Here is a 24,765-nt window from a genome sequence, read left to right as displayed (position 1 = left end):
CTTGTGAATTCCCAGAAAAGGAAGTCCATTAAACATTCAAACAATCAAAATGAATTCCGCAAAACACATCATTAAAAGTATCAAATTTATTCCATCAAAAGCATCTAAAAAACAGAATACGTCTACAGTAGCGTGTAAAAGGTACAAAACGGTGACGTGACGTGAGCAGAGCGAGACTCTGATCTGAAATACGATATTATTCTCCATCTGTAGATCAGGAGATCCAGCACATCTCTACATATCGACGTTAACATCACTTCTATATTTTAATCAGGATTAAATCAGGATTTTACCTACATTAGGTTACACTACTGATCTTTACACGGTACCGAATATATTTATATACATTTATTAAAGACAATAATCCCGAACTGTTACGTCTGTACGGTAACTGGGTTATAAATCGATTTTTATATTTGAATATTATGATGTGAAGCAGCTCATATAAAAGCAGACGTTAGATCAGCCTGGATTCTCGGTCCTACTTCGGCTCCGTTTTACCGCCGCGGTCTCGGAGGGACATGTTGGTGGCCGTGTTCGAGTTGTCACCGCTGGACAATGTTTGTGGGACGTTCTCGCCAGGCCGCTTCCACGAAGGGCGCGTCACGATCCAGACAACCAGCCCAGCAAACACGATGACCAGCAAACCCAGCACGTTCACCAAGACGGCCTCCGGGGGACTGTCCCGGTACGGCGGGTCTCTTCTGCCAGGACAAAAACACGTCATCAGTCCAACCGGTCGGTCTGTCCCCGGTCCGATCAGTCTAATCAGTCCCTCCCCAGTCCAATCAGTCCTTCCCCAGTCCAATCAGTCCGTCCCCAGTCTTGGTCCGTCCCCAGTCAGATCAGTCCTTCCCCAGTCCGATCAGTCCGTGCCCAGTCTCGGTCCGTCCCCAGTCCGATCAGTCCGTCCCCAGTCTCGGTCCGTCCCCAGTCCGATCAGTCCGTCCCCAGTCCAATCAGTCCGTCCCCAGTCCGATCAGTCCGTCCCCAGTCCGATCAGTCCGTCCCCAGTCCGATCAGTCCGTCCCCAGTCTCGGTCCGTCCCCAGTCCAATCAGTCCTTCCCCAGTCTCGGTCCGTCCCCGGTCCGATCAGTCTGTTCCCGGTCCGTCCCCAGTCCAATCAGTCCATCCCCAGTCCAATCAGTCCGTCCCCAGTCCAATCAGTCCATCCCCAGTCCAATCAGTCCGTCCCCAGTCCAATCAGTCCGTCCCCAGTCTCGGTCCGTCCCCAGTCCGATCAGTCCGTCCCCAGTCCAATCGGTCCGTCCCCAGTCCGATCAGTCCGTCCCCAGTCTCGGTCCGTCCCCAGTCTGATCAGTCCTTCCCCAGTCCAATCAGTCCGTCCCCAGTCTCGGTCCGTCCCCAGTCTGATCAGTCCGTCCCCAGTCCAATCAGTCCGTCCCCAGTCTCGGTCCGTCCCCAGTCCGATCAGTCCGTCCCCAGTCCGATCAGTCCGTCCCCAGTCCGATCAGTCCGTCCCCAGTCTCGGTCCGTCCCCAGTCCAATCAGTCCTTCCCCAGTCCAATCAGTCCTTCCCCAGTCCAATCAGTCCGTCCCCAGTCTCGGTCCGTCCCTGGTCCGATCAGTCTGTTCCCGGTCCGTCCCCAGTCCAATCAGTCCTTCCCCAGTCCAATCAGTCCGTCCCCAGTCCAATCAGTCCGTCCCCAGTCTCGGTCCGTCCCCAGTCCGATCAGTCCCTCCCCAGTCCAATCAGTCCGTCCCCAGTCCAATCAGTCCGTCCCCAGTCTCGGTCCGTCCCCAGTCTGATCAGTCCTTCCCCAGTCCGATCAGTCCGTCCCCAGTCTAATCAGTCCTTCCCCAGTCCAATCAGTCCGTCCCCAGTCTCGGTCCGTCCCCAGTCCGATCAGTCCGTCCCCAGTCTCGGTCCGTCCCCAGTCCGATCAGTCCGTCCCCAGTCCAATCGGGCCGTCCCCAGTCCAATCAGTCCTTCCCCAGTCCTGGTCCATCTCAGTCCAAGTCTAAACAACCCAAACCATCATTCTACTTACAGACCAAAGATGAGCTTCTCCGTGATGCCCATGAGGGTCGTGGCGATGACCGTGGCGAAGATGAAGATGCCGCTGTAGATGTGTACGGGCATGAAGGCCGCCCGCAGGTTGCCTGGCGTGATGGGCACCAGATACACAACGAGTCCCAGGACCAGCTGCTCGGAAACAGAAAAGCGTCACTTTCCTGAGCGCCGGCGTGGCGAGTAAAGGCGGAGCTGCGGAGTCACCTGCAGGGCGTACAGGAGGACCGCGGCCAGGCCGACCCAGCTGTGCAGGCTGTACATGTTGGGGATGCGCTGAGCGTTGTGGAAGTCAAACACCGCCACCAGAGACGTGACCGTCAGGGCGAAGGCCAGGACGTTCAGGCCCGCGTGGATGAACTTCATCCGGAGTTTGCTGCACGTCCAGGTCCATGGTATCCTGTACACTGTAATGGCTGCAGGGGAACGACGGCAAAGACGTGTAAACCGGCCACCACATCTGGCCACGAAGCGACGCTTCTGGATGAAATTTTCACGTTCATAATGTACCAACAAAGTAGCTACGGAGCTCCAGGAAGCCATGGGAGAGTTGAAATGACGAGACAGGATCCTAATAACGAGACATGGGACAGTGGTGGCCTGGCGGTTAAGGAAGTGGCCCCGTAACCAGAAGGTTGTTGGTTCGAATCCCGACCCACCAAGGTGCCACCGAGGTCCCCTTGACGGAGGTCCCGTCCCCACACGCTGCTCCCCGGGCGCCTGTCACGGTGTCCACTGCTCACCAAGGGTGATGGTTAAATACAGAGGACACGTTTCACCGGGTGTTTCACGTCATTTCACTAAATCCGGGGACCAGACGGGTCATGGGACAAGTCCAGCCTTGGGACTAAACTACTAGAAATAGTTCACAAAACGTGTGCGGATAAAGAGCAGCTTCTGTAAACACTTGTGGACGCTCGTAGATCTTCAGACGTCAGCAGCAGGACTGCGCATGCGCGGCGAGTTACTTAAGACGGATTCTCCCGCGAAAAGAAACTCAACCAACAACAAACAAAACGTTTTTTAATAAAAGCCGACATTTTAAACGCGGATTGAGAATTCTTCCTCCGTCCTTACCGACTCCCTGCAGGAAAACGAGGCCGATCACGACCAGCACCGGGTGCCAGTTGAATTCGGCGGGACCCCCGTCCCAGCCGAGACCCTCCTTGTAGTGCAGAACCCAGCGGAGCACGAACCCCACGGCCGCGGAGCCCACGGCCACGGCCGCGGCCAGGGAGACCAGCAGCTGGCGGACACGCTGCATCTCCGGAGGTGGGCGGGGCCCGGCCGGGGTGGGCGGGGCGTCCCAGAGACGTCACCGCTTCCGCGCAGTAATTACAACATCGTAATGGTGAAAAGAATCCCTCCAGCACTGTGATTAAAATTCCATAAACCTTTCATAAACCTGTGGAGATGAAGAGCAGCTGAAGGAGCTTCTGAAAACACTTGTGGACGCTTGTAGATCTTTTAATCTTTTATATTAAATAGTACAAAATGCTGCTTTCCGAAGGAATCGAGATACGCGATGTGCGCACATCTACTGGTCCTCTGCATGCATGCTTCTGATCTTGTAGACGTGGCAACAGAAGTTGCTGTTCTTCTCCTGCTCGATGTGGACAATGGTGTCTCGGTCGAAGAAGAGGTCCTGGCTGGACGTCTGGGGGGAAACGACGGTAAGAACACGAGCAAGCCTTCTGTCCATCAGTTATTTCCGATGCCGCACTCACCACATCCCACGATTCCAGGAGCGGCACGGTCTTCATCAGAGCCCCATTCTGGTTGTCATGGAGACGGACGTTGGCTTTTCCCTCCTCCTCCACGTGGGTGATGTCCACCACGGCCAGAAGGTCCAACTCATCCTCATACTCCACCGATTTGAATGTCTGCATAAAATTTCAACGTATTCTGCAACGTGCTTCACAGACACATGAAAAAATATTACGGCTTCAGCGCGATTCTACCTCCTGCTCCGGGTCGTCGTCCAGCTGCTGGACTCTTCTCCTCACCGTGCGGCCAGAGGACGTCACCGTGACCGCAGACGCGTCCTGAATTCGTACACACGGATTCATAAAACGGTGTAATTCCCCCCGTCCCGTCACAACAAAAAAAAATACTAAAAAATTCTTACGTTCTGGGTTCTCGGAGCTTTAATGGCAAAATCGAGCGCCACTTCCGATTGGGCGTCGCCCCCCCCGTCGTTGAGGATTTTCAGCACGCTGGTGAAAGAAACCAGATTGAAGCACATTCGTACGTTCATCTTTTTACCGCATATCCGCTGCTCACTTGATCGTGCTGGGACCGACGTGGATTATTCTTCCGGAATCGTCCGGATGAAAGTAGATCCAGTCGGACTCCAGGGAACGGCAGTTCATGTCTTGTACCCCGTTCTTGGCCTTGTTGAAAGTGAGAGTGAAGTGATTGTCACATGTGATACACAGCAGCACAGCACACGGTGCACACAGTGAAATTTGTCCTCTGCATTTATCCATCACCCTGAGTGAACAGTGGGCACCATGACAGGCGCCGGGGAGCAGTGTGTGGGGACGGTGCTTTGCTCAGTGGCACCTCAGTGGCACCTTGGCGGGTCGGGATTCGAACCAGCAACCTTCTGATTACGGGGCCGCTTCCTTAACCGCTAGACCACCGCTGCCCCACTGTTGGGGTTGAGGCAGGTGAGGTGTAAAACCAGGTAATATTATTCAGCGCAAAACGGAATAAAAATTACCAGATGGCCGCTCCTGAGGGAGCAGACGTGGTAGGAGCCGCGGTGCTTTTTGTTTTTCGGGGCGTAGATGTAGTGCCATGGGTGTCCCCCGATCTGTACCCCACAGTCGATGTAGTTATCCAGGTAATTCACCTCAAACAAGGCCAGAGGGGGCGCTGTAATACACATTACACAGCCAGGTACCGTCTACAGAGCACACGGAACAGTCAGCGAAACGTTACGCACCTACCGTCCACTTTAATGTTGACCGGAATGCCGAGAGGAGGCTCTCCCACGACGCACCGAGCGGCGTTCCAGGTGCACGGCTCTCCGAGGACCAGCTCCTGGGTCCTGAACTGGTGAGAGCAGCAGCAGGAGAGGAGGAGTGAGCTGCAGGTCAGAGCGGCGTGATGAGAACTTCATGCCGTTACTACCGTGTCCAGGATGCTCTCAAAGCTGTAGAGCTTCACACAGCTGCTGCTGTGCGAGACGGCCAGCACCCCCTGAGACAGGATGGCGTCCACCACCGTCTTCCCGAACGCCTGAGGAAGAAGAAAACGTGATTCTTCCTCAGCAGATACAGAAAAATATATATTTATATATACATATACGTCCATACAGCTGAACTGATCTCCAGAACGCCCACAAGCTTCAGAGGGAAAGCGAGAAACGCGGCCAGGTACAGGACGGTTCCGTCACGGTTAATACCCTGAAAAAGACCCAAAAACACAGAAAATCTATACAAATATAAATTATATAAAACAAAGCGAGAAACGCGGCCACGTACAGGACTGTTCCGTCACGGTTATTACCCTGAAAAGACCCAAAAACACAGAGAATCTATACAAATATAAACTATATAAAACAAAGCGAGAAACGCGGCCACGTACAGGACGGTTCCGTCACGGTTATTACCCTGAAAAAGACCCAAAAACACAGAAAATATATACAAATATAAACTATATAAAACAAAGCGAGAAACGCGGCCAGGTACAGGACGGTTCCGTCACGGGTATTACCCTGAAAAAGACCCAAAAACACAGAGAATCTATACAAATATAAACTATACAAAACAAAGCGAGAAACGCGGCCACGTACACGACGGTTCCGTCACGGTTATTACCCTGAAAAAGACCCCAAAAACACAGAGAATCTATACAAATATAAACTATATAAAAAAAAGCGAGAAACGCGGCCAGGTACAGGACGGTTCCATCATGGTTATTACCCTGAAAAAGACCCAAAAACACAGAAAATCTATACAAATATAAATTATATAAAACAAAGCGAGAAACGCGGCCACGTACACGACGGTTCCGTCACGGTTATTACCCTGAAAAAGACCCAAAAACACAGAAAATATATACAAATATAAACTATATAAAACAAAGCGAGAAACGCGGCCAGGTACAGGACGGTTCCGTCACGGTTATTACCCTGAAAAAGACCCAAAAACACAGAAAATCTATACAAATATAAACTATATAAAACAAAGCGAGAAACGCGGCCAGGTACAGGACGGTTCCGTCACGGTATTACCCTGAAAAAGACCCAAAAACACAGAAAATCTATACAAATATAAACTATATAAAACAAAGCGAGAAACGCGGCCAGGTACAGGACGGTTCAGTCACGGGTATTACCCTGAAAAAGACCCAAAAATACAGAAAATCTATACAAATATAAACTATATAAAACAAAGCGAGAAACGCGGCCACGTACAGGACGGTTCCGTCACGGTTATTACCCTGAAAAAGACCCAAAAATACAGAAAATCTATACAAATATAAATTATATAAAACAAAGCGAGAAACGCGGCCACGTACAGGACGGTTCCGTCACTGGTTATTACCTGAAAAAGACCCAAAACACAGGAAAATCTATACAAATATAAACTATATAAAACAAAGCGAGAAACGCGGCCAGGTACAGGACGGTTCCGTCACGGTTATTACCCTGAAAAAGACCCAAAAACACAGAAAATCTATACAAATATAAACTATATAAACAAAGCGAGAAACGCGGCCACGTACAGGACGGTTCCGTCACGGTTATTACCCTGAAAAAGAGCCCAAAAACACAGAAAATCTATACAAATATAAACTATATAAACAAAGCGAGAAACGCGGCCACGTACAGACGGTTCCGTCACGGTTAGTACCCTGAAAAGACCCAAAAAACACAGAACAAATCTATACAAATATAAACTATATAAAACAAGCGAGAAACGCGGCCAGGTACAGGGACGGTTCCGTCACAGTTATTACCCTGAAAAAGACCCAAAAACACAGAAAATCTATACAAATATAAACTATATAAAACAAAGCAAGAAACGCGGCCACGTACAGGACGGTTCCGTCACGGTTATTACCCTGAAAAAGACCCAAAAACACAGAATCTATACAAATATAAACTATATAAAACAAAGCGAGAAACGCGGCCACGTACAGGACGGTTCCGTCACGGTTATTACCCTGAAAAAGACCCAAAAACACAGAAAATCTATACAAATATAAACTATATAAAACAAAGCGAGAAACGCTGGCCACGTACAGGACGGTTCCGTCACAGGTTATTACCCTGAAAAAGACCAAAAACACAGAAAATCTATACAAATATAAACTATATAAAACAAAGCGAAGAAACGCGGCCACGTACAGGACGGTTCCGTCACGGTTATTACCCTGAAAAAGACCCAAAAAACACAGAAAATCTATACAAATATAAACTATATAAAACAAAGCAAGAAACGCGGCCACGTACAGGACGGTTCCGTCATGGTTATTACCCTGAAAAAGACCCAAAAACACAGAGAATCTATACAAATATAAACTATATAAAACAAAGCAAGAAACGCGGCCACGTACAGGACGGTTCCGTCATGGTTATTACCCTGAAAAAGACCCAAAAACACAGAAAATCTATACAAATATAAACTATATAAAACAAAGCGAGAAACGCGGCCAGGTACAGGACGGTTCCGTCACGGTTATTACCCTGAAAAAGACCCAAAAACACAGAAAATCTATACAAATATAAACTATATAAAACAAAGCAAGAAACGCGGCCACGTACAGGACGGTTCCGTCACGGTTATTACCCTGAAAAAGACCCAAAAACACAGAGAAATCTATACAAATATAAACTATATAAAACAAAGCGAGAAACGCGGCCACGGTACAGGACGGTTCCGTCACAGGTTATTACCCTGAAAAGACCCAAAAACACAGAATCTATACAAATATAAACTATATAAAACAAAGCGAGAAACGCGGCCACGTACAGGACGGTTCCGTCACGGTTATTACCCTGAAAAAGACCAAAAAACACAGAAAATCTATACAAATATAAACTATATAAAACAAAGCGAGAACGCGGCCACGTACAGGACGGTTCCGTCACGGTTATTACCCTGAAAAAGACCAAAAAACACAGAAAATCTATACAAATATAAACTATATAAAACAAAGCGAGAAACGCGTCCAGGTACAGGACGGTTCCGTCACAGTTATTACCCTGAAAAAGACCCAAAAACACAGAAAATCTATACAAATATAAACTATATAAAACAAAGCAAGAAACGCGGCCACGTACAGGACGGTTCCGTCATGGTTATTACCCTGAAAAAGACCCAAAAACACAGAGAATCTATACAAATATAAACTATATAAAACAAAGCAAGAAACGCGGCCACGTACAGGACGGTTCCGTCATGGTTATTACCCTGAAAAAGACCCAAAAACACAGAGAATCTATACAAATATAAACTATATAAAACAAAGCGAGAAACGCGGCCAGGTACAGGACGGTTCCGTCACAGTTATTACCCTGAAAAAGACCCAAAAACACAGAAAATCTATACAAATATAAACTATATAAAACAAAGCAAGAAACGCGGCCAAGTACAGGACGGTTCCGTCACAGGTTATTACCCTGAAAAAGACCCAAAAACACAGAAAATCTATACAAATATAAACTATATAAAACAAAGCAAGAAACGCGGCCAGGTACAGGACGGTTCCGTCACAGTTATTACCCTGAAAAAGACCCAAAAACACAGAAAATCTATACAAATATAAACTATATAAAACAAAGCAAGAAACGCGGCCAGGTACAGGACGGTTCCGTCACAGTTATTACCCTGAAAAAGACCCAAAAACACAGAAAATCTATACAAATATAAACTATATAAAACAAAGCGAGAAACGCGGCCAGGTACAGGACGGTTCCGTCACGGTTATTACCCTGAAAAAGACCCAAAAACACAGAAATCTATACAAATATAAACTATATAAAACAAAGCGAGAAACGCGGCCAGGTACAGGACGGTTCCGTCACGGTTATTACCCTGAAAAAGACCCAAAAACACAGAGAATCTATACAAATATAAACTATATAAAACAAAGCGAGAAACGCGGCCACGTACAGGACGGTTCCGTCATGGTTATTACCCTGAAAAAGACCCAAAAACACAGAGAATCTATACAAATATAAACTATATAAAACAAAGCGAGAAACGCGGCCATGTACAGGACGGTTCCGTCACGGTTATTACCCTGAAAAAGACCCAAAAACACAGAAAATCTATACAAATATAAACTATATAAAACAAAGCGAGAAACGCGGCCACGTACAGGACGGTTCCGTCACGGTTATTACCCTGAAAAAGACCCAAAAACACAGAAAATCTATACAAATATAAACTATATAAAACAAAGCGAGAAACGCGGCCACGTACAGGACGGTTCCGTCACGGTTATTACCCTGAAAAAGACCCAAAAACACAGAAAATCTATACAAATATAAACTATATAAAACAAAGCGAGAAACGCGGCCACGTACAGGACGGTTCCGTCACGGTTATTACCCTGAAAAAGACCCAAAAACACAGAAAATCTATACAAATATAAACTATATAAAACAAAGCGAGAAACGCGGCCAGGTACAGGACGGTTCCGTCACGGTTATTACCCTGAAAAAGACCCAAAAACACAGAAAATCTATACAAATATAAATTATATAAAACAAAGCGAGAAACGCGGCCACGTACAGGACTGTTCAGTCACGGTTATTACCCTGAAAAAGACCCAAAAACACAGAAAATCTATACAAATATAAACTATATAAAACAAAGCGAGAAACGCGGCCACGTACAGGACGGTTCCGTCACGGTTATTACCCTGAAAAAGACCCAAAAACACAGAAAATCTATACAAATATAAACTATATAAAACAAAGCGAGAAACGCGGCCACGTACAGGACGGTTCCGTCACGGTTATTACCCTGAAAAAGACCCAAAAACACAGAAAATCTATACAAATATAAACTATATAAAACAAAGCGAGAAACGCGGCCACGTACAGGACGGTTCCGTCACGGTTATTACCCTGAAAAAGACCCAAAAACACAGAAAATCTATACAAATATAAACTATATAAAACAAAGCGAGAAACGCGGCCAGGTACAGGACGGTTCCGTCATGGTTATTACCCTGAAAAAGACCCAAAAACACAGAGAATCTATACAAATATAAATTATATAAAACAAAGCGAGAAACGCGGCCATGTACACGACGGTTCCGTCACGGTTATTACCCTGAAAAAGACCCAAAAACACAGAAAATCTATACAAATATAAACTATATAAAACAAAGCGAGAAACGCGGCCACGTACAGGATGGTTCCGTCACGGTTATTACCCTGAAAAAGACCCAAAAACACAGAAAATCTATACAAATATAAACTATATAAAACAAAGCGAGAAACGCGGCCACGTACAGGACGGTTCCGTCACGGTTATTACCCTGAAAAGACCCAAAAATACAGAAAATCTATACAAATATAAACTATATAAAACAAAGCGAGAAACGCGGCCACGTACAGGACGGTTCCGTCATGGTTATTACCCTGAAAAAGACCCAAAAACACAGAGAATCTATACAAATATAAATTATATAAAACAAAGCGAGAAACGCGGCCAGGTACAGGACGATTCTGTCACGGTTATTACCCTGAAAAAGACCCAAAAACACAGAAAATCTATACAAATATAAACTATATAAAACAAAGCGAGAAACGCGGCCACGTACAGGACGGTTCCGTCACGGTTATTACCCTGAAAAAGACCCAAAAACACAGAAAATCTATACAAATATAAACTATATAAAACAAAGCGAGAAACGCGGCCACGTACAGGACGGTTCCGTCACGGTTATTACCCTGAAAAAGACCCAAAAACACAGAGAATCTAAACAAATATAAATTATATAAAACAAAGCGAGAAACGCGGCCAGGTACAGGACTGTTCCGTCACGGTTATTACCCTGAAAAAGACCCAAAAACACAGAAAATCTATACAAATATAAACTATATAAAACAAAGCGAGAAACGCGGCCACGTACAGGACTGTTCCGTCACGGTTATTACCCTGAAAAAGACCCAAAAACACAGAAAATCTATACAAATATAAACTATATAAAACAAAGCGAGAAACGCGGCCACGTACAGGACGGTTCCGTCACGGTTATTACCCCGAAAAAGACCCAAAAACACAGAAAATCTATACAAATATAAATTATATAAAACAAAGCGAGAAACGCGGCCACGTACAGGACGGTTCCGTCACGGTTATTACCCTGAAAAAGACCCAAAAACACAGAAAATCTATACAAATATAAACTATATAAAACAAAGCGAGAAACGCGTCCAGGTACAGGACGGTTCCGTCACGGTTATTACCCCGAAAAAGACCCAAAAACACAGAGAATCTATACAAATATAAATTATATAAAACAAAGCGAGAAACGCGGCCACGTACAGGACGGTTCCGTCACGGTTATTACCCCGAAAAAGACCCAAAAACACAGAGAATCTATACAAATATAAATTATATAAAACAAAGCGAGAAACGCGGCCACGTACAGGACGGTTCCGTCACGGTTATTACCCTGAAAAAGACCCAAAAACACAGAAAATCTATACAAATATAAACTATATAAAACAAAGCGAGAAACGCGGCCACGTACACGACGGTTCTGTCACGGTTATTACCCTGAAAAAGACCCAAAAACACAGAAAATCTATACAAATATAAACTATATAAAACAAAGCGAGAAACGCGGCCACGTACAGGACTGTTCCGTCACGGTTATTACCCTGAAAAAGACCCAAAAACACAAAAAAATCTATACAAATATAAATTATATAAAACAAAGCGAGAAACGCGGCCACGTACAGGACGGTTCCGTCACGGTTATTACCCTGAAAAAGACCCAAAAACACAGAAAATCTATACAAATATAAACTATATAAAACAAAGCGAGAAACGCGGCCACGTACAGGACTGTTCCGTCACGGTTATTACCCTGAAAAAGACCCAAAAACACAGAAAATCTATACAAATATAAACTATATAAAACAAAGCGAGAAACGCGGCCAGGTACAGGACGGTTACGTCACGGTTATTACCCTGAAAAAGACCCCAAAACACAGAAAATCTATACAAATATAAACTATATAAAACAAAGCGAGAAACGCGGCCACGTACACGACGGTTCCGTCACGGTTATTACCCTGAAAAACACCCAAAAACACAGAAAATCTATACAAATATAAACTATATAAAACAAAGCGAGAAACGCGGCCACGTACAGGACGGTTCCGTCATGGTTATTACCCTGAAAAACACCCAAAAACACAGAAATTCTATACAACTATAAACTATATAAAACAAAGCGAGAAACGCGGCCACGTACAGGACGGTTCCGTCACGGTTATTACCCTGAAAAAGACCCAAAAACACAAAAAAATCTATACAAATATAAATTATATAAAACAAAGCGAGAAACGCGGCCACGTACAGGACGGTTCCGTCACGGTTATTACCCTGAAAAAGACCCCAAAACACAGAAAATCTATACAAATATAAACTATATAAAACAAAGCGAGAAACGTGGCCAGGTACAGGACGGTTCCGTCACGGTTATTACCCTGAAAAAGACCCAAAAACACAGAAAATCTATACAAATATAAACTATATAAAACAAAGCGAGAAACGCGGCCAGGTACAGGACGGTTCCGTCACGGTTATTACCCTGAAAAAGACCCAAAAACACAGAGAATCTATACAAATATAAACTATATAAAACAAAGCGAGAAACGCGGCCACGTACACGACGGTTCTGTCACGGTTATTACCCTGAAAAAGACCCAAAAACACAGAAAATCTATACAAATATAAACTATATAAAACAAAGCGAGAAACGCGTCCAGGTACAGGACGGTTCCGTCACGGTTATTACCCCGAAAAAGACCCAAAAACACAGAGAATCTATACAAATATAAATTATATAAAACAAAGCGAGAAACGCGGCCACGTACAGGACGGTTCCGTCACGGTTATTACCCCGAAAAAGACCCAAAAACACAGAGAATCTATACAAATATAAATTATATAAAACAAAGCGAGAAACGCGGCCACGTACAGGACTGTTCCGTCACGGTTATTACCCTGAAAAAGACCCAAAAACACAGAAAATCTATACAAATATAAACTATATAAAACAAAGCGAGAAACGCGGCCAGGTACAGGACGGTTACGTCACGGTTATTACCCTGAAAAAGACCCCAAAACACAGAAAATCTATACAAATATAAACTATATAAAACAAAGCGAGAAACGCGGCCACGTACACGACGGTTCCGTCACGGTTATTACCCTGAAAAACACCCAAAAACACAGAAAATCTATACAAATATAAACTATATAAAACAAAGCGAGAAACGCGGCCACGTACAGGACGGTTCCGTCATGGTTATTACCCTGAAAAACACCCAAAAACACAGAAATTCTATACAAATATAAACTATATAAAACAAAGCGAGAAACGCGGCCACGTACAGGACGGTTCCGTCATGGTTATTACCCTGAAAAAGACCCAAAAACACAAAAAAATCTATACAAATATAAATTATATAAAACAAAGCGAGAAACGCGGCCACGTACAGGACGGTTCCGTCACGGTTATTACCCTGAAAAAGACCCCAAAACACAGAAAATCTATACAAATATAAACTATATAAAACAAAGCGAGAAACGCGGCCAGGTACAGGACGGTTCCGTCACGGTTATTACCCTGAAAAAGACCCAAAAACACAGAAAATCTATACAAATATAAACTATATAAAACAAAGCGAGAAACGCGGCCAGGTACAGGACGGTTCCGTCACGGTTATTACCCTGAAAAAGACCCAAAAACACAGAGAATCTATACAAATATAAACTATATAAAACAAAGCGAGAAACGCGGCCACGTACACGACGGTTCTGTCACGGTTATTACCCTGAAAAAGACCCAAAAACACAGAAAATCTATACAAATATAAACTATATAAAACAAAGCGAGAAACGCGTCCAGGTACAGGACGGTTCCGTCACGGTTATTACCCCGAAAAAGACCCAAAAACACAGAGAATCTATACAAATATAAATTATATAAAACAAAGCGAGAAACGCGGCCACGTACAGGACGGTTCCGTCACGGTTATTACCCCGAAAAAGACCCAAAAACACAGAGAATCTATACAAATATAAATTATATAAAACAAAGCGAGAAACGCGGCCACGTACAGGACGGTTCCGTCACGGTTATTACCCTGAAAAAGACCCAAAAACACAGAAAATCTATACAAATATAAACTATATAAAACAAAGCGAGAAACACGGCCACGTACACGACGGTTCTGTCACGGTTATTACCCTGAAAAAGACCCAAAAACACAGAAAATCTATACAAATATAAACTATATAAAACAAAGCGAGAAACGCGGCCACGTACAGGACTGTTCCGTCACGGTTATTACCCTGAAAAAGACCCAAAAACACAAAAAAATCTATACAAATATAAATTATATAAAACAAAGCGAGAAACGCGGCCACGTACAGGACGGTTCCGTCACGGTTATTACCCTGAAAAAGACCCCAAAACACAGAAAATCTATACAAATATAAACTATATAAAACAAAGCGAGAAACGCGGCCACGTACAGGACGGTTCCGTCACGGTTATTACCCTGAAAAAGACCCAAAAACACAGAAAATCTATACAAATATAAACTATATAAAACAAAGCGAGAAACGCGGCCACGTACAGGACTGTTCCGTCACGGTTATTACCCTGAAAAAGACCCAAAAACACAGAAAATCTATACAAATATAAACTATATAAAACAAAGCGAGAAACGCGGCCAGGTACAGGACGGTTACGTCACGGTTATTACCCTGAAAAAGACCCCAAAACACAGAAAATCTATACAAATATAAACTATATAAAACAAAGCGAGAAACGCGGCCACGTACACGACGGTTCCGTCACGGTTATTACCCTGAAAAACACCCAAAAACACAGAAAATCTATACAAATATAAACTATATAAAACAAAGCGAGAAACGCGGCCACGTACAGGACGGTTCCGTCATGGTTATTACCCTGAAAAACACCCAAAAACACAGAAATTCTATACAAATATAAACTATATAAAACAAAGCGAGAAACGCGGCCACGTACAGGACGGTTCCGTCACAGTTATTACCCTGAAAAAGACCCAAAAACACAAAAAAATCTATACAAATATAAATTATATAAAACAAAGCGAGAAACGCGGCCACGTACAGGACGGTTCCGTCACGGTTATTACCCTGAAAAAGACCCCAAAACACAGAAAATCTATACAAATATAAACTATATAAAACAAAGCGAGAAACGTGGCCAGGTACAGGACGGTTCCGTCACGGTTATTACCCTGAAAAAGACCCAAAAACACAGAAAATCTATACAAATATAAACTATATAAAACAAAGCGAGAAACGCGGCCAGGTACAGGACGGTTCCGTCACGGTTATTACCCTGAAAAAGACCCAAAAACACAGAGAATCTATACAAATATAAACTATATAAAACAAAGCAAGAAACGCGGCCACGTACACGACGGTTCTGTCACGGTTATTACCCTGAAAAAGACCCAAAAACACAGAAAATCTATACAAATATAAAACATACTTTGCAAATTAATGTCTCTTACAGTATGGGTTCAATTTTATTAAAGTTCTAAATATTAATCTTGAAAAAACATGTTATGTTAACCTATACAAATATAAACCTTTTCAAGGTTAATATTTAGAACTTTAATAAAATTGAACCCATACTGTAAGAGACATTAATTTGCATAGTATGTTTTAAGAAAAATTACAGAAGTCATATTTTAAACCATGTTTTAAATAAGTTATAAGTAGACCGTGAAACTGATATCTGTGGTCAGTTCACGGTGGGAAATATTAAGATTTCTAGATATTTTGTCGCCCATCTGCACCTGTCTGCCAGGTTTGTGCTGGATAGACTTGATGTAGAACCTTTCTTGGGGGACGTCCCAGCCGAGGTATCTGTGGAGGTACAGAAAATGAACTCAGAAACACATCCAACAGGGAGAGGACAGAGGAGAGAAACCACACTTTCTACCACCGCATCCCACAAGTGTCTCCTGGGGGACGTTACAATCAATGAAGAGATCAATTCTGGTTCACTAGGACCCCCAACTATGAATACAACCTTTTTATTCACTCTGTTCTAGTTTCTATACAGAAGTCAGACAAGAAGAAGGTTACAAGTTCATCTAAATCTTCTCTAAAGAGGAAGGTCTTGAGCTGCCGTGTGAAGGTGCTCAGTGACTGAGCTGGAAGTTCATTCCACCACCGAGGGGCCAAGACGGAGAAGAGTCTAGATGAGCGTCTTCCTTTTACCTTCAGAGATGGAGGGACCAGGCGAGCAGTACTGGAGGCTCGGAGTATACGAGGTGCAGTGCGAGGTGTAATAAGGGCTGTGAGGTAGGATGGTGCTACTCCATGTTTGGCTTTGTAGGCCAGCATCAGTATTTAGAACCTGATGCGTGCAGCTACTGGGAGCCGGTGGAGGGAACGTAGCAGAGGGGCGGTGTGGAGAACTTGGGAAGGTTGAAGATCAGTTTCCTTGTGGAAACATGCAGTAGAAACATGCATATGAAGGCGTGGCATCTACCGACCTGAACTTGTGCTGAGCGGACAGGCAGACCCTCTGCAGCTGCCCGCCCGTGTCCTGGCAGAGGCGGTACAGCCAGTTATCGGCGGTGAGTGCCAGGAGGCTGGATCTCTGGCCCGGCTGGTCCTGTTCAAACACAGCGGCTCAGCCAGACACAACTCCTAAATTCGCTCATCTGGAGCTTCATGCAAATGGGCCTTTACCAGGGGACACGTGCATATTAGGACATCTTCGATCTTCTCGCTTCTGGCCCGTTTGGGTAATTCATACAGTAGACGTGGTCTCGCCTGAAGGCTAAAAAAAAAAGGATCAATTACTGACTAAGCTTTTTTAGTATAATTTTAGAAAATAATGATGGTATTTTAGGTATTTTACCTGGTGTAACAACACCTATAATTCTCAAAATAAATCCTCCCGTACCCATAGGCAATGGGCGACCTTGAAGATTTCGTCCACACCTTCTCAAACACGGCATCCTCCTTCAACAAAAGCACAATTTACCAGATGCCCTTATCCAGAGCAACCTACAGTCAGTAGTTACAGGGACAGTCCCCACAGTCCCCCCTGGGGACTGTCCCTGTTATTACTTCTTTAATAAGAAGTCATAAACGTGGTCCACACGGAGCCCCTACCCTGAGAATGGTGTGCCGGAGGGTCTTCAGGTTCTCCCTCAGCAGCACCCCGGCGTCCCTGCAGCAGATGCCCCTCGACCTCCAGTCCAGGCGGCAGCAGGCGTTCACTGCAGCTCCCCGCCGCGCCGCAGGGGGGCGCCGGCGACTCATGGAGCCCGACTCGGGGTACCAGGCCAGCGGCTGCCCGAGCGAAGAAGAGAGCAGCTTGTCAACACGCTGGCTAACTGCAGGGGAGGCGGCATTAAATTAAAAAAAAGGTACGTGGAATAAACAGTGCCTGCACTCGCTGGAGAAAGCAGAGAAGAACGCCCGGAAACCCGAGAAATTGTGCATCTCCTGACGTTTTATCCAGAAAACCTGACTAAACAGCGTGCACGGTGCCAGCACTCGGAAAATAACGCCAAGAATCCAGCGAAATTGTGCATTTCCTCACATTTTATCCAGAAAACCCGACTAAACAGCGTGCACGGTGCCTGCACTCCCTGTATTAACATGTGGAAACATGCATGGAGCAGAAAATAATGCCAACTCGTCGTTCCTGGCGTGCAGACGCCCGGAATCCAGCGAAATTGTGCATTTCCTGACATTTTATCCAGAAAACCCGACTAAAAAGCGTGCACGGTGCCAGCTGCAGCTAACCTGAGTTCAGCACTCGCTGTATTAACATGTGGAAACATGCATGGAGCAGAAAATAATGCCAACTCGTCGTTCCTGGCGTGCAGGCGCCCCTAATCCAGCGAAATTGTGCATTTCCTGACATTTTATCCAGAAAACCCGACTAAAAAGCGTGCACGGTGCCAGCTGCAGCTAACCTGAGTTCAGCACTCGCTGTATTAACATGTGGAAACATGCATGGAGCAGAAAATAATGCCAACTCGTCGTTCCTGGCGTGCAGGCGCCCCTAATCCAGCGAAATTGTGCATTTCCTGACATTTTATCCAGAAAACCCGACTAAAAAGCGTGCACGGTGCCAGCTGCAGCTAACCTGAGTTCAGCACTCGCTGTATTAACATGTGGAAACATGCATGGAGCAGAAAATAATGCCAACTCGTCGTTCCTGGCGTGCAGGCGCCCCTAATCCAGCGAATTTGTGCATTTCCTGTCGCGCCCTTGTTCTGCACTGCTCGCCTGCTCTTCGTGTGCTTGGTTTCCACCTGCTGGGTGGAGTCGTGCTTTTAAAAATGCATTTATGTATTTATTTGTTGATCTGGGATCCACCAGCGTCAAATTGCATCATTTGTGGTTCTAACGTCTGTTCTGTGCCTTGTTAACAGAAGGAGAAGAGAAAATGCGGCCGCTGCTCGGACGGTCCCTTGTGGCGGTGGCTCGGGGGACACACCTGGGTCCCTGCAGACTGGGCCACAGAGGAAGACCCGCCGCCCCCCTGGGGTCCAGGATCCTCACCCAGCCTGAACACGTCTTCCGTCACAACATGTGGTATGCCATACTAGTCACTGCATGCAACCCTGCAAGACCCTTTTTTATAGAAACCTGTTGCCATTTAATTCTAGACACCCTCCTTTACACTGATAATTGACAGAAAAGCCTTTTTCTGCTGTTCCTTTTAAATAATCTCATGGTAACCCCAGGATTTCACCTTTTTGCAGTTTCCCATTCTTTTTTGGTATTTTTCCAAATGATTTATTTTTCTTGTTAAAAATATTTTCATAGATTCTTCATATTTTTCTGTAATTATCTAGTTTTATGAACGTATGTGAGTGGAAGATATCTCAGCAGGTTGCCTGGTTATTGTGTTGCAGGGACCATGTTCAGTGGTCCGAGGAGGAGAAAGACGCCGCCAGACAGAAGGCTCGGGAAAACTCTGCCGAGCGAGTTCCTCGTGAGGAGCAAGGTGCCTGTGAAGCGTACTCAGACCCACCATGTTGGAAAAATGTCTTATCCACGTGAATTCCTCTCTGGCCTCTCAGATAAATATGACCGAGATGCTCATAAATTCTGGGACGACTTTTACGGGATGCACCAGAACAAGTTCTTCAAGGACAGGAGGTGGCTTTTCCTGGAGTTCCCCGAGCTTCTTCCACCCAACCCAGACTGCGGTGCTGCCCGGGCGGGTCAGTCCGGCTCGAATGAGAGCGCAGAAGCTGCAGGGTCGTCCTTCAGGATACTAGAGGTGCCGTCATGCTCTTCATCTCCGGCTCGGTTTTCTCGCATGAAACCAGGGAACTGGGATTAAAATGCTTCTGTAACAATTGAATTGTAGGTGGGATGTGGAGCTGGTAACAGTGTGTTTCCGATCATTACTTCCATTAGGTGAGTGCAACACACCGTCAGCAGCTAATTAGTGCCTAATTATGAACGAGTCTGGCTTTTACATTTACATTTACAGCATTTACCAGACGCCCTTATCCAGAGCGACTTACAATCAGTAGTTACAGGGACAGTCCCCCCCTGGAGACACTTAAGGTTAAGTGTCTTGCTCAGGGACACGATGGTAGTAAGTGGGATTCGAACCCGGGTCTTCTGGTTCATAGGCGAGTGTCTTACCCACTAGGCTACTACCACTTTTAACGGAGATTCCTGCTGTTTATGCCCCAAGATTCGGGCCGTGACGGACCCACAATTCAGCTGGGCGGCATGTGACATCGCCCCTGGTTTTATATATAATCATAAGCTTTAGTCTAAAGAATGAACTGCGATCGGCCACAATGAATTCGTTTATAACAAACGAAGCATAATCGCCATGTTGAAGGAAGCAGTGTGGGCTCCGCCACCATGTTTCCGTTATTATTATATATTATTATACCTGCTGAGAGTTGTTCAGTAGCCACAGCATCTAACCAGTAAGAATTTTCTGCTCCACGATGATGTTAAATCTGTCGGAATATTAAGGTGGCAGGACGTTCAGTGTAAAGGGTCGTGCCGGATGACGCCTCTGATCATCCTTTTAAATAACAACATTTTTAATTTTTTCTTATCTAGCCCAAAATCACATGCAGTATGTCTCAATGGGCTCAAAATGTCTCAAAAAGGCAGCAAACGAGGGGGGAAACTATGCATTATTATCTAGCAGGCTGTAAAATATCTTATTTACGCACTGTACGACATATGCCCTATATTAATAATGTATAAATCCCTCTCCCCTTGTCCTCAGAGATGGCCGAGCGTTTCTGTACTGTTGCGACTTCTCTCCACGAGCAGTTCAGCTGGTCAAAGTAAGAGCTCTTTTCTTCTGGTGTGTACGGTGTGGGGACTCGGAGGACGTATTACACGTTTCACCACAGATGCTGTTCCATAGTGAACGCTGGACAAGTTGTGGACACTCTGACGTGGACAGATACCGCTCTAGTTGTGTTCTCGGGGTGACCTTCAGCCAACTTGAACAAATCCAGCTGCCGTGATACGCCGCTTGGTCCAGATTGTCGAGAGACGGTGGAAGTGCTCTTGAAGGCGGTATAATGTCGTGCAGTGCAGGGCTGGAGCGAGATTACGTTATCGGGTCACGTTGATTCTCAGTAGGCCAGATTCATTTTGAAATCGGGTATTGTTACGTACGGCAAATGTGCAAGGTCATTATTCAGGCTATTTTTTCAGGAGCACCCAGACTACGACCCTTCCTTGTGCCACGCCTTCGTACAGGACGTGTGTGAGGAGACGGCCTCCTTCCCCTTCCCGCCGTGCAGCCTGGACGTCATCCTGGCGGTCTTCGTGCTCTCCTCCATCCGGCCCGAGCGGTAGGACGGGTTTTGTCTGAATGAAAGTGGTGTGTAAATCCCACCTCTAGCGATGAGGCATCATCCAGTAATAGCAGGACCAGGTGATGAAGCATGGTGAGGAGAAATCTTACCCTCAAATTCTAGATGCAGCTTTTATGTCGAGGTTTTTCAGTTCATTAAAGTCAAAGTCAAAGTCAGCTTTATTGTCAATTCTGCCACATGTACAGGACATACAGAGAATTGAAATTACGTTACTCTCAGACCCATACAAGTAACATTAAATACAACAATAACATTAAATACAAGGCTATAAAAATAAGCATGATATATACAATTTAAAAACACAATATACAAATAAGGGCAAATGGTGGAGAGTGCAAACCACGTAAACAATGTGAACAATGTAGTGCAACAGAGCTTGTAAGCGTCAAAGTGACAAAGTGAGGTAGTTGGCAGACCAATGCTGCACAGAGTGACTGGTGCACGGTCAGTTTGTGTGTGTGTGTGTGTGTGTGTGTGTGTGTTAGAATTCAAAAAGTTTGTGGGGCAGAAGAGGGGAGTGAGGGGAGTGGGGGCAGAGCCGGGAGGGAGTTGAGTTTCCTGACAGCCTGATGGGTGAAGCTGTCCTTCAGTCTGCTGGTCCTGGCCTGGAGACTCCGCAGTCTCCTCCCTGATGGCAGCAGGCTGAAGAAGGTTTGCATTGGGTGGGTGGGGTCGGCTGCTATGCCGAGGGCTTAAAGGCGACGTGTGCAGCATTTAACACCCATCAGATTTCAGCAGAGGGCGCTAGAGAGCAGATTCAATGGGTGACAAACGTGGAGGTTGTGAAACGCTGACCAAGCTCGGCAAAACATTTTTAGCATTCTGGACACTGTGTCTCAAGACGTTGAACAGGTTCCTAATGGATGGAGCCACCTAGTGAGTTTCAGAAAGGGACACTTTAACCCGGACCCGGATAAGCGGAGGAAGACGTGGACGAGTAAGCGAAGTGATTGTCACTTGTGATGCACAGCACACGGTGTCACGGTGAAATGTGTCCTCTGCTTTTAACATCACCCTTAGTGAGCAGTGGGCAGCCATGAACCGGCAACCTTCTGATTACGGGGCCACTTCCTTAACCACTAGGCCACCACTGTCCCCAACACCTTAACCACGTGTCTCTGTTGTTGCGTTTTGCTTGCAATGAAGCTCCGAAGTCCTGGTGTTGACTGGCCCATCACTAGGCAGAAGAGGAACTCACTATCGCCTCTTGAGGCACACTGTGGTATTACTAAAATTTGGTTTGACCAAATATCTCAGATATTCTGTCACCTAATGTCACCTTTAAAGCCATCTAATTCCTTTTCAACCAGTCACCAAAGGTGCGTGAATAATATGGGCGCCATTTAGAAACGGAAGTCAGACGCCCGCCTCATCTCCTCACTGGAGCCATCAGGGGACGAGAGGAATAAATCGTTGGCACTTGACGCAGGGATTGTGATTCTCTTCCATGGGATTTGAGGCTGATGGTGGGGGGGCGTGGCCTGCGGTGACATTTCTGTGAAGACTGGCGAGTGATCAGAATGTGGCCCGGTGTCCAGCCAGCGCCGTGCGTCTCACGGTAGTAGATTTTTATTTTGAGCTGCTCTTCTTCATGCTTGGTGGCACCTTCGCTTTCTTTATCCAAATGCAGGAATGGTCTCTTTATAGGGGCTTCCAGCCGTCAGCGGTTGAGGAGCTCTCGCTCGGATGGACGGTGGAAGAAAGCCAGTTTGGTTGGTACTGTGGGCCGTCCATCTGCCAGTCCGGACTCATGGAGCTAATATTCTGGACCTAGACTGGCCGTGCCAAAACGTCTTCTCTTCTCCGCAATGTGGTGCATCCATACGGAATTCTGTGGGAAAAGAAGGTTCGAAAACAGTGAGCTGGTCAGGTCAGGTGGGAACTCCACGCCCCTCGGTGTCAAGAGAGCTGTCGGCCGGGGACAGTCCCCATCACAAGTACTTCCATGAATACGTTTTTTTTATGTAGTTTTGAAATGATAAAGTTCTATCATATCTTGATAAGGTCAGATCTGCTGTGGCAGGAAGATGAAGAAGAATCTGTGGGAGATATCTGATAGGGACGTGTCTCCATGGCAACAACAATAATATTAAAGCAAAAATGTGACGTGTATGGGTATTGGGTCGCTCGCTCCGGTACGTGCTGATGGTGTAATAAGGTCTTCCTCCTCTGACAGCGTCCAGAGCGTTCTACACCGGCTGGCACAACATCTGAAGCCAGGAGGGATCTTCCTCTTTCGGGATTATGGCCGACACGATCTGTCCCAGCTGCGCTTTAAAAAAGGTGAGAAGGTGGTGAATTCAGGCTGCTCAGTTCTCCTCCAACTGGACCAACATGCGTGATGAGATACCTTCATGGTTGCAACCAAAAGAGCTCAACATGGTCCACCAAAGTCACACAGATGTGGTTTGAAGTTTGGTCTTAATACAAAACTGATAAGTGAAAGTGATTGTCATTGTGAGACACTGCAGCACAGCACACAGTGACACGGTGAAACGTGTCCTCTGTATTTAACCGTCACCCTTGGTGAGCAGTGGTCACCATGACAGGCACCCGGGGAGCAGCGTGTGGGGACGGGACCTTCATCAAGGGGACCTCAGTGGCACCTTGGCACATCGCCAGACCACCACTGTCCCTGATAAGAAATCAAAAGGGACACACACACACACACACACACACACACACACACACACACACCTTCCATGTTGGTTTGAAGCAGGCGCTGTAGGGACGTGGAGGAAATGTTGGGGTTTTACGAACCGCGTTTTCCGCTTTCTCCGTGTAGGTCAGTGCCTGTCGGACAACTTCTACGCCCGTCAGGATGGAACATGCGTCTACTTCTTCACCGCAGGTAAACCTCTGCTGGCGCTTCGTCAGCCTGCTCTAGTGGACGCGGTGACGGTGACGTTGGTTCTCCGCAGACGAAGTTCGCCGCCTGTTCACCAGCGCCGGCCTGACGGAGCTTCAGAACCTGGAGGACCGGCGGCTGCAGGTGAACCGGGGGAAGAAGGTGGTGATGAGGAGGGTGTGGATGCAGGCCAAGTTCCAGAAGCCCCAGACGACACCTACCGATGTCACCCACCAACCGTGACGATACGGGACACCACGCCTCCTCCGTTTATTACGCACATATGCACATAGCTCCTCATACAACACGGTTTTACCGATTTTCTACAGAAAAATACATATTGCCAGTAAATAAATCCAAGGACATTGGACGTGGTTTCTGTCCCCAGCAAGCAGCCAGAATCAGGAGGTAATTCACAACATCACCATTCTGTCCAAATGACATTTATTAATAAAAGCTGGTAGTCGTAATCTATGAACCAGAAGACCCGGGTTCGAACCCCGAGTCTTACCTGAGTGTCCCCAGGGGGGAAAGGGACACCACGACGTTGTCACGTGCCGAACTCCGCTTTTCGGGTGCGGGGTGTTGTCTTACTCCAAGTTGTATAGGCTCGTAAACCTACTACCAATTAAGCATATTAGGTGATGTGCATCTCTGTAATGAGAAGGGGTGTGGTCTAATGACATCAACACCCTATATCAGGTGTGCATAATTATTAGGCAACTTCCTTTCCTTTGGCAAAATGGGTCAAAAGAAGGACTTGA

The 24,765-nt window shown here is 45.9% G+C and overlaps 3 protein-coding genes across 5 annotated transcripts; 1 reads left to right on the top strand and 2 right to left on the bottom strand.

Moving 5' to 3' along the window:
- Positions 1–71: 71 nt before the first annotated feature.
- LOC114796933 (cytochrome b reductase 1-like) lies at positions 72–3,455 on the bottom strand. Its single transcript, XM_028991458.1, has 4 exons — positions 3,111–3,455; positions 2,241–2,449; positions 2,014–2,168; positions 72–704 (listed from the first exon to the last, which is right to left on the bottom strand). The coding sequence occupies exons 1-4, from the start codon at positions 3,295–3,297 to the stop codon at positions 482–484; spliced, it is 774 nt and encodes a 257-aa protein (XP_028847291.1). The 5' UTR covers positions 3,298–3,455; the 3' UTR covers positions 72–481.
- LOC114796931 (DDB1- and CUL4-associated factor 17-like) lies at positions 3,301–18,507 on the bottom strand. Of its 3 annotated transcripts, XM_028991455.1 has the most exons (16): positions 18,077–18,507; positions 17,438–17,617; positions 17,181–17,284; positions 17,009–17,099; positions 16,810–16,931; positions 16,105–16,174; positions 5,357–5,446; positions 5,172–5,279; positions 4,988–5,093; positions 4,759–4,913; positions 4,317–4,426; positions 4,162–4,249; positions 3,995–4,078; positions 3,761–3,916; positions 3,569–3,690; positions 3,301–3,438 (listed from the first exon to the last, which is right to left on the bottom strand). In XM_028991455.1, exons 2-15 carry the CDS (start codon positions 17,585–17,587, stop codon positions 3,571–3,573), a joined length of 1,554 nt encoding a protein of 517 aa, XP_028847288.1. In that variant the 5' UTR covers positions 17,588–17,617; positions 18,077–18,507; the 3' UTR covers positions 3,301–3,438; positions 3,569–3,570. The 3 variants fall into 3 exon arrangements, with proteins under 3 accessions (XP_028847288.1, XP_028847286.1, XP_028847287.1); XM_028991453.1 differs by lacking the exon at positions 3,301–3,438 and having other exon boundaries at positions 3,485–3,690; XM_028991454.1 differs by lacking the exons at positions 3,301–3,438; positions 18,077–18,507 and having other exon boundaries at positions 3,485–3,690; positions 17,438–17,658.
- Positions 17,591–24,471, top strand: LOC114796932 (methyltransferase-like protein 2). The gene is made up of 10 exons (XM_028991457.1): positions 17,591–17,694; positions 18,712–18,874; positions 19,198–19,289; positions 19,366–19,568; positions 19,659–19,708; positions 20,550–20,610; positions 20,990–21,129; positions 23,330–23,436; positions 23,939–24,004; positions 24,075–24,471. Exons 2-10 carry the CDS (start codon positions 18,726–18,728, stop codon positions 24,242–24,244), a joined length of 1,038 nt encoding a protein of 345 aa, XP_028847290.1. The 5' UTR covers positions 17,591–17,694; positions 18,712–18,725; the 3' UTR covers positions 24,245–24,471.
- The last annotated feature ends 294 nt before the right edge of the window (positions 24,472–24,765 follow it).

This window comes from Denticeps clupeoides, chromosome 9 (genome assembly GCF_900700375.1).
Source record: "Denticeps clupeoides chromosome 9, fDenClu1.1, whole genome shotgun sequence".
Classification (NCBI taxonomy): domain Eukaryota; kingdom Metazoa; phylum Chordata; class Actinopteri; order Clupeiformes; family Denticipitidae; genus Denticeps; species Denticeps clupeoides.
Note: the sequence above shows the minus strand (reverse complement) of the source record. Positions and strands in the feature narration are given on the sequence as shown.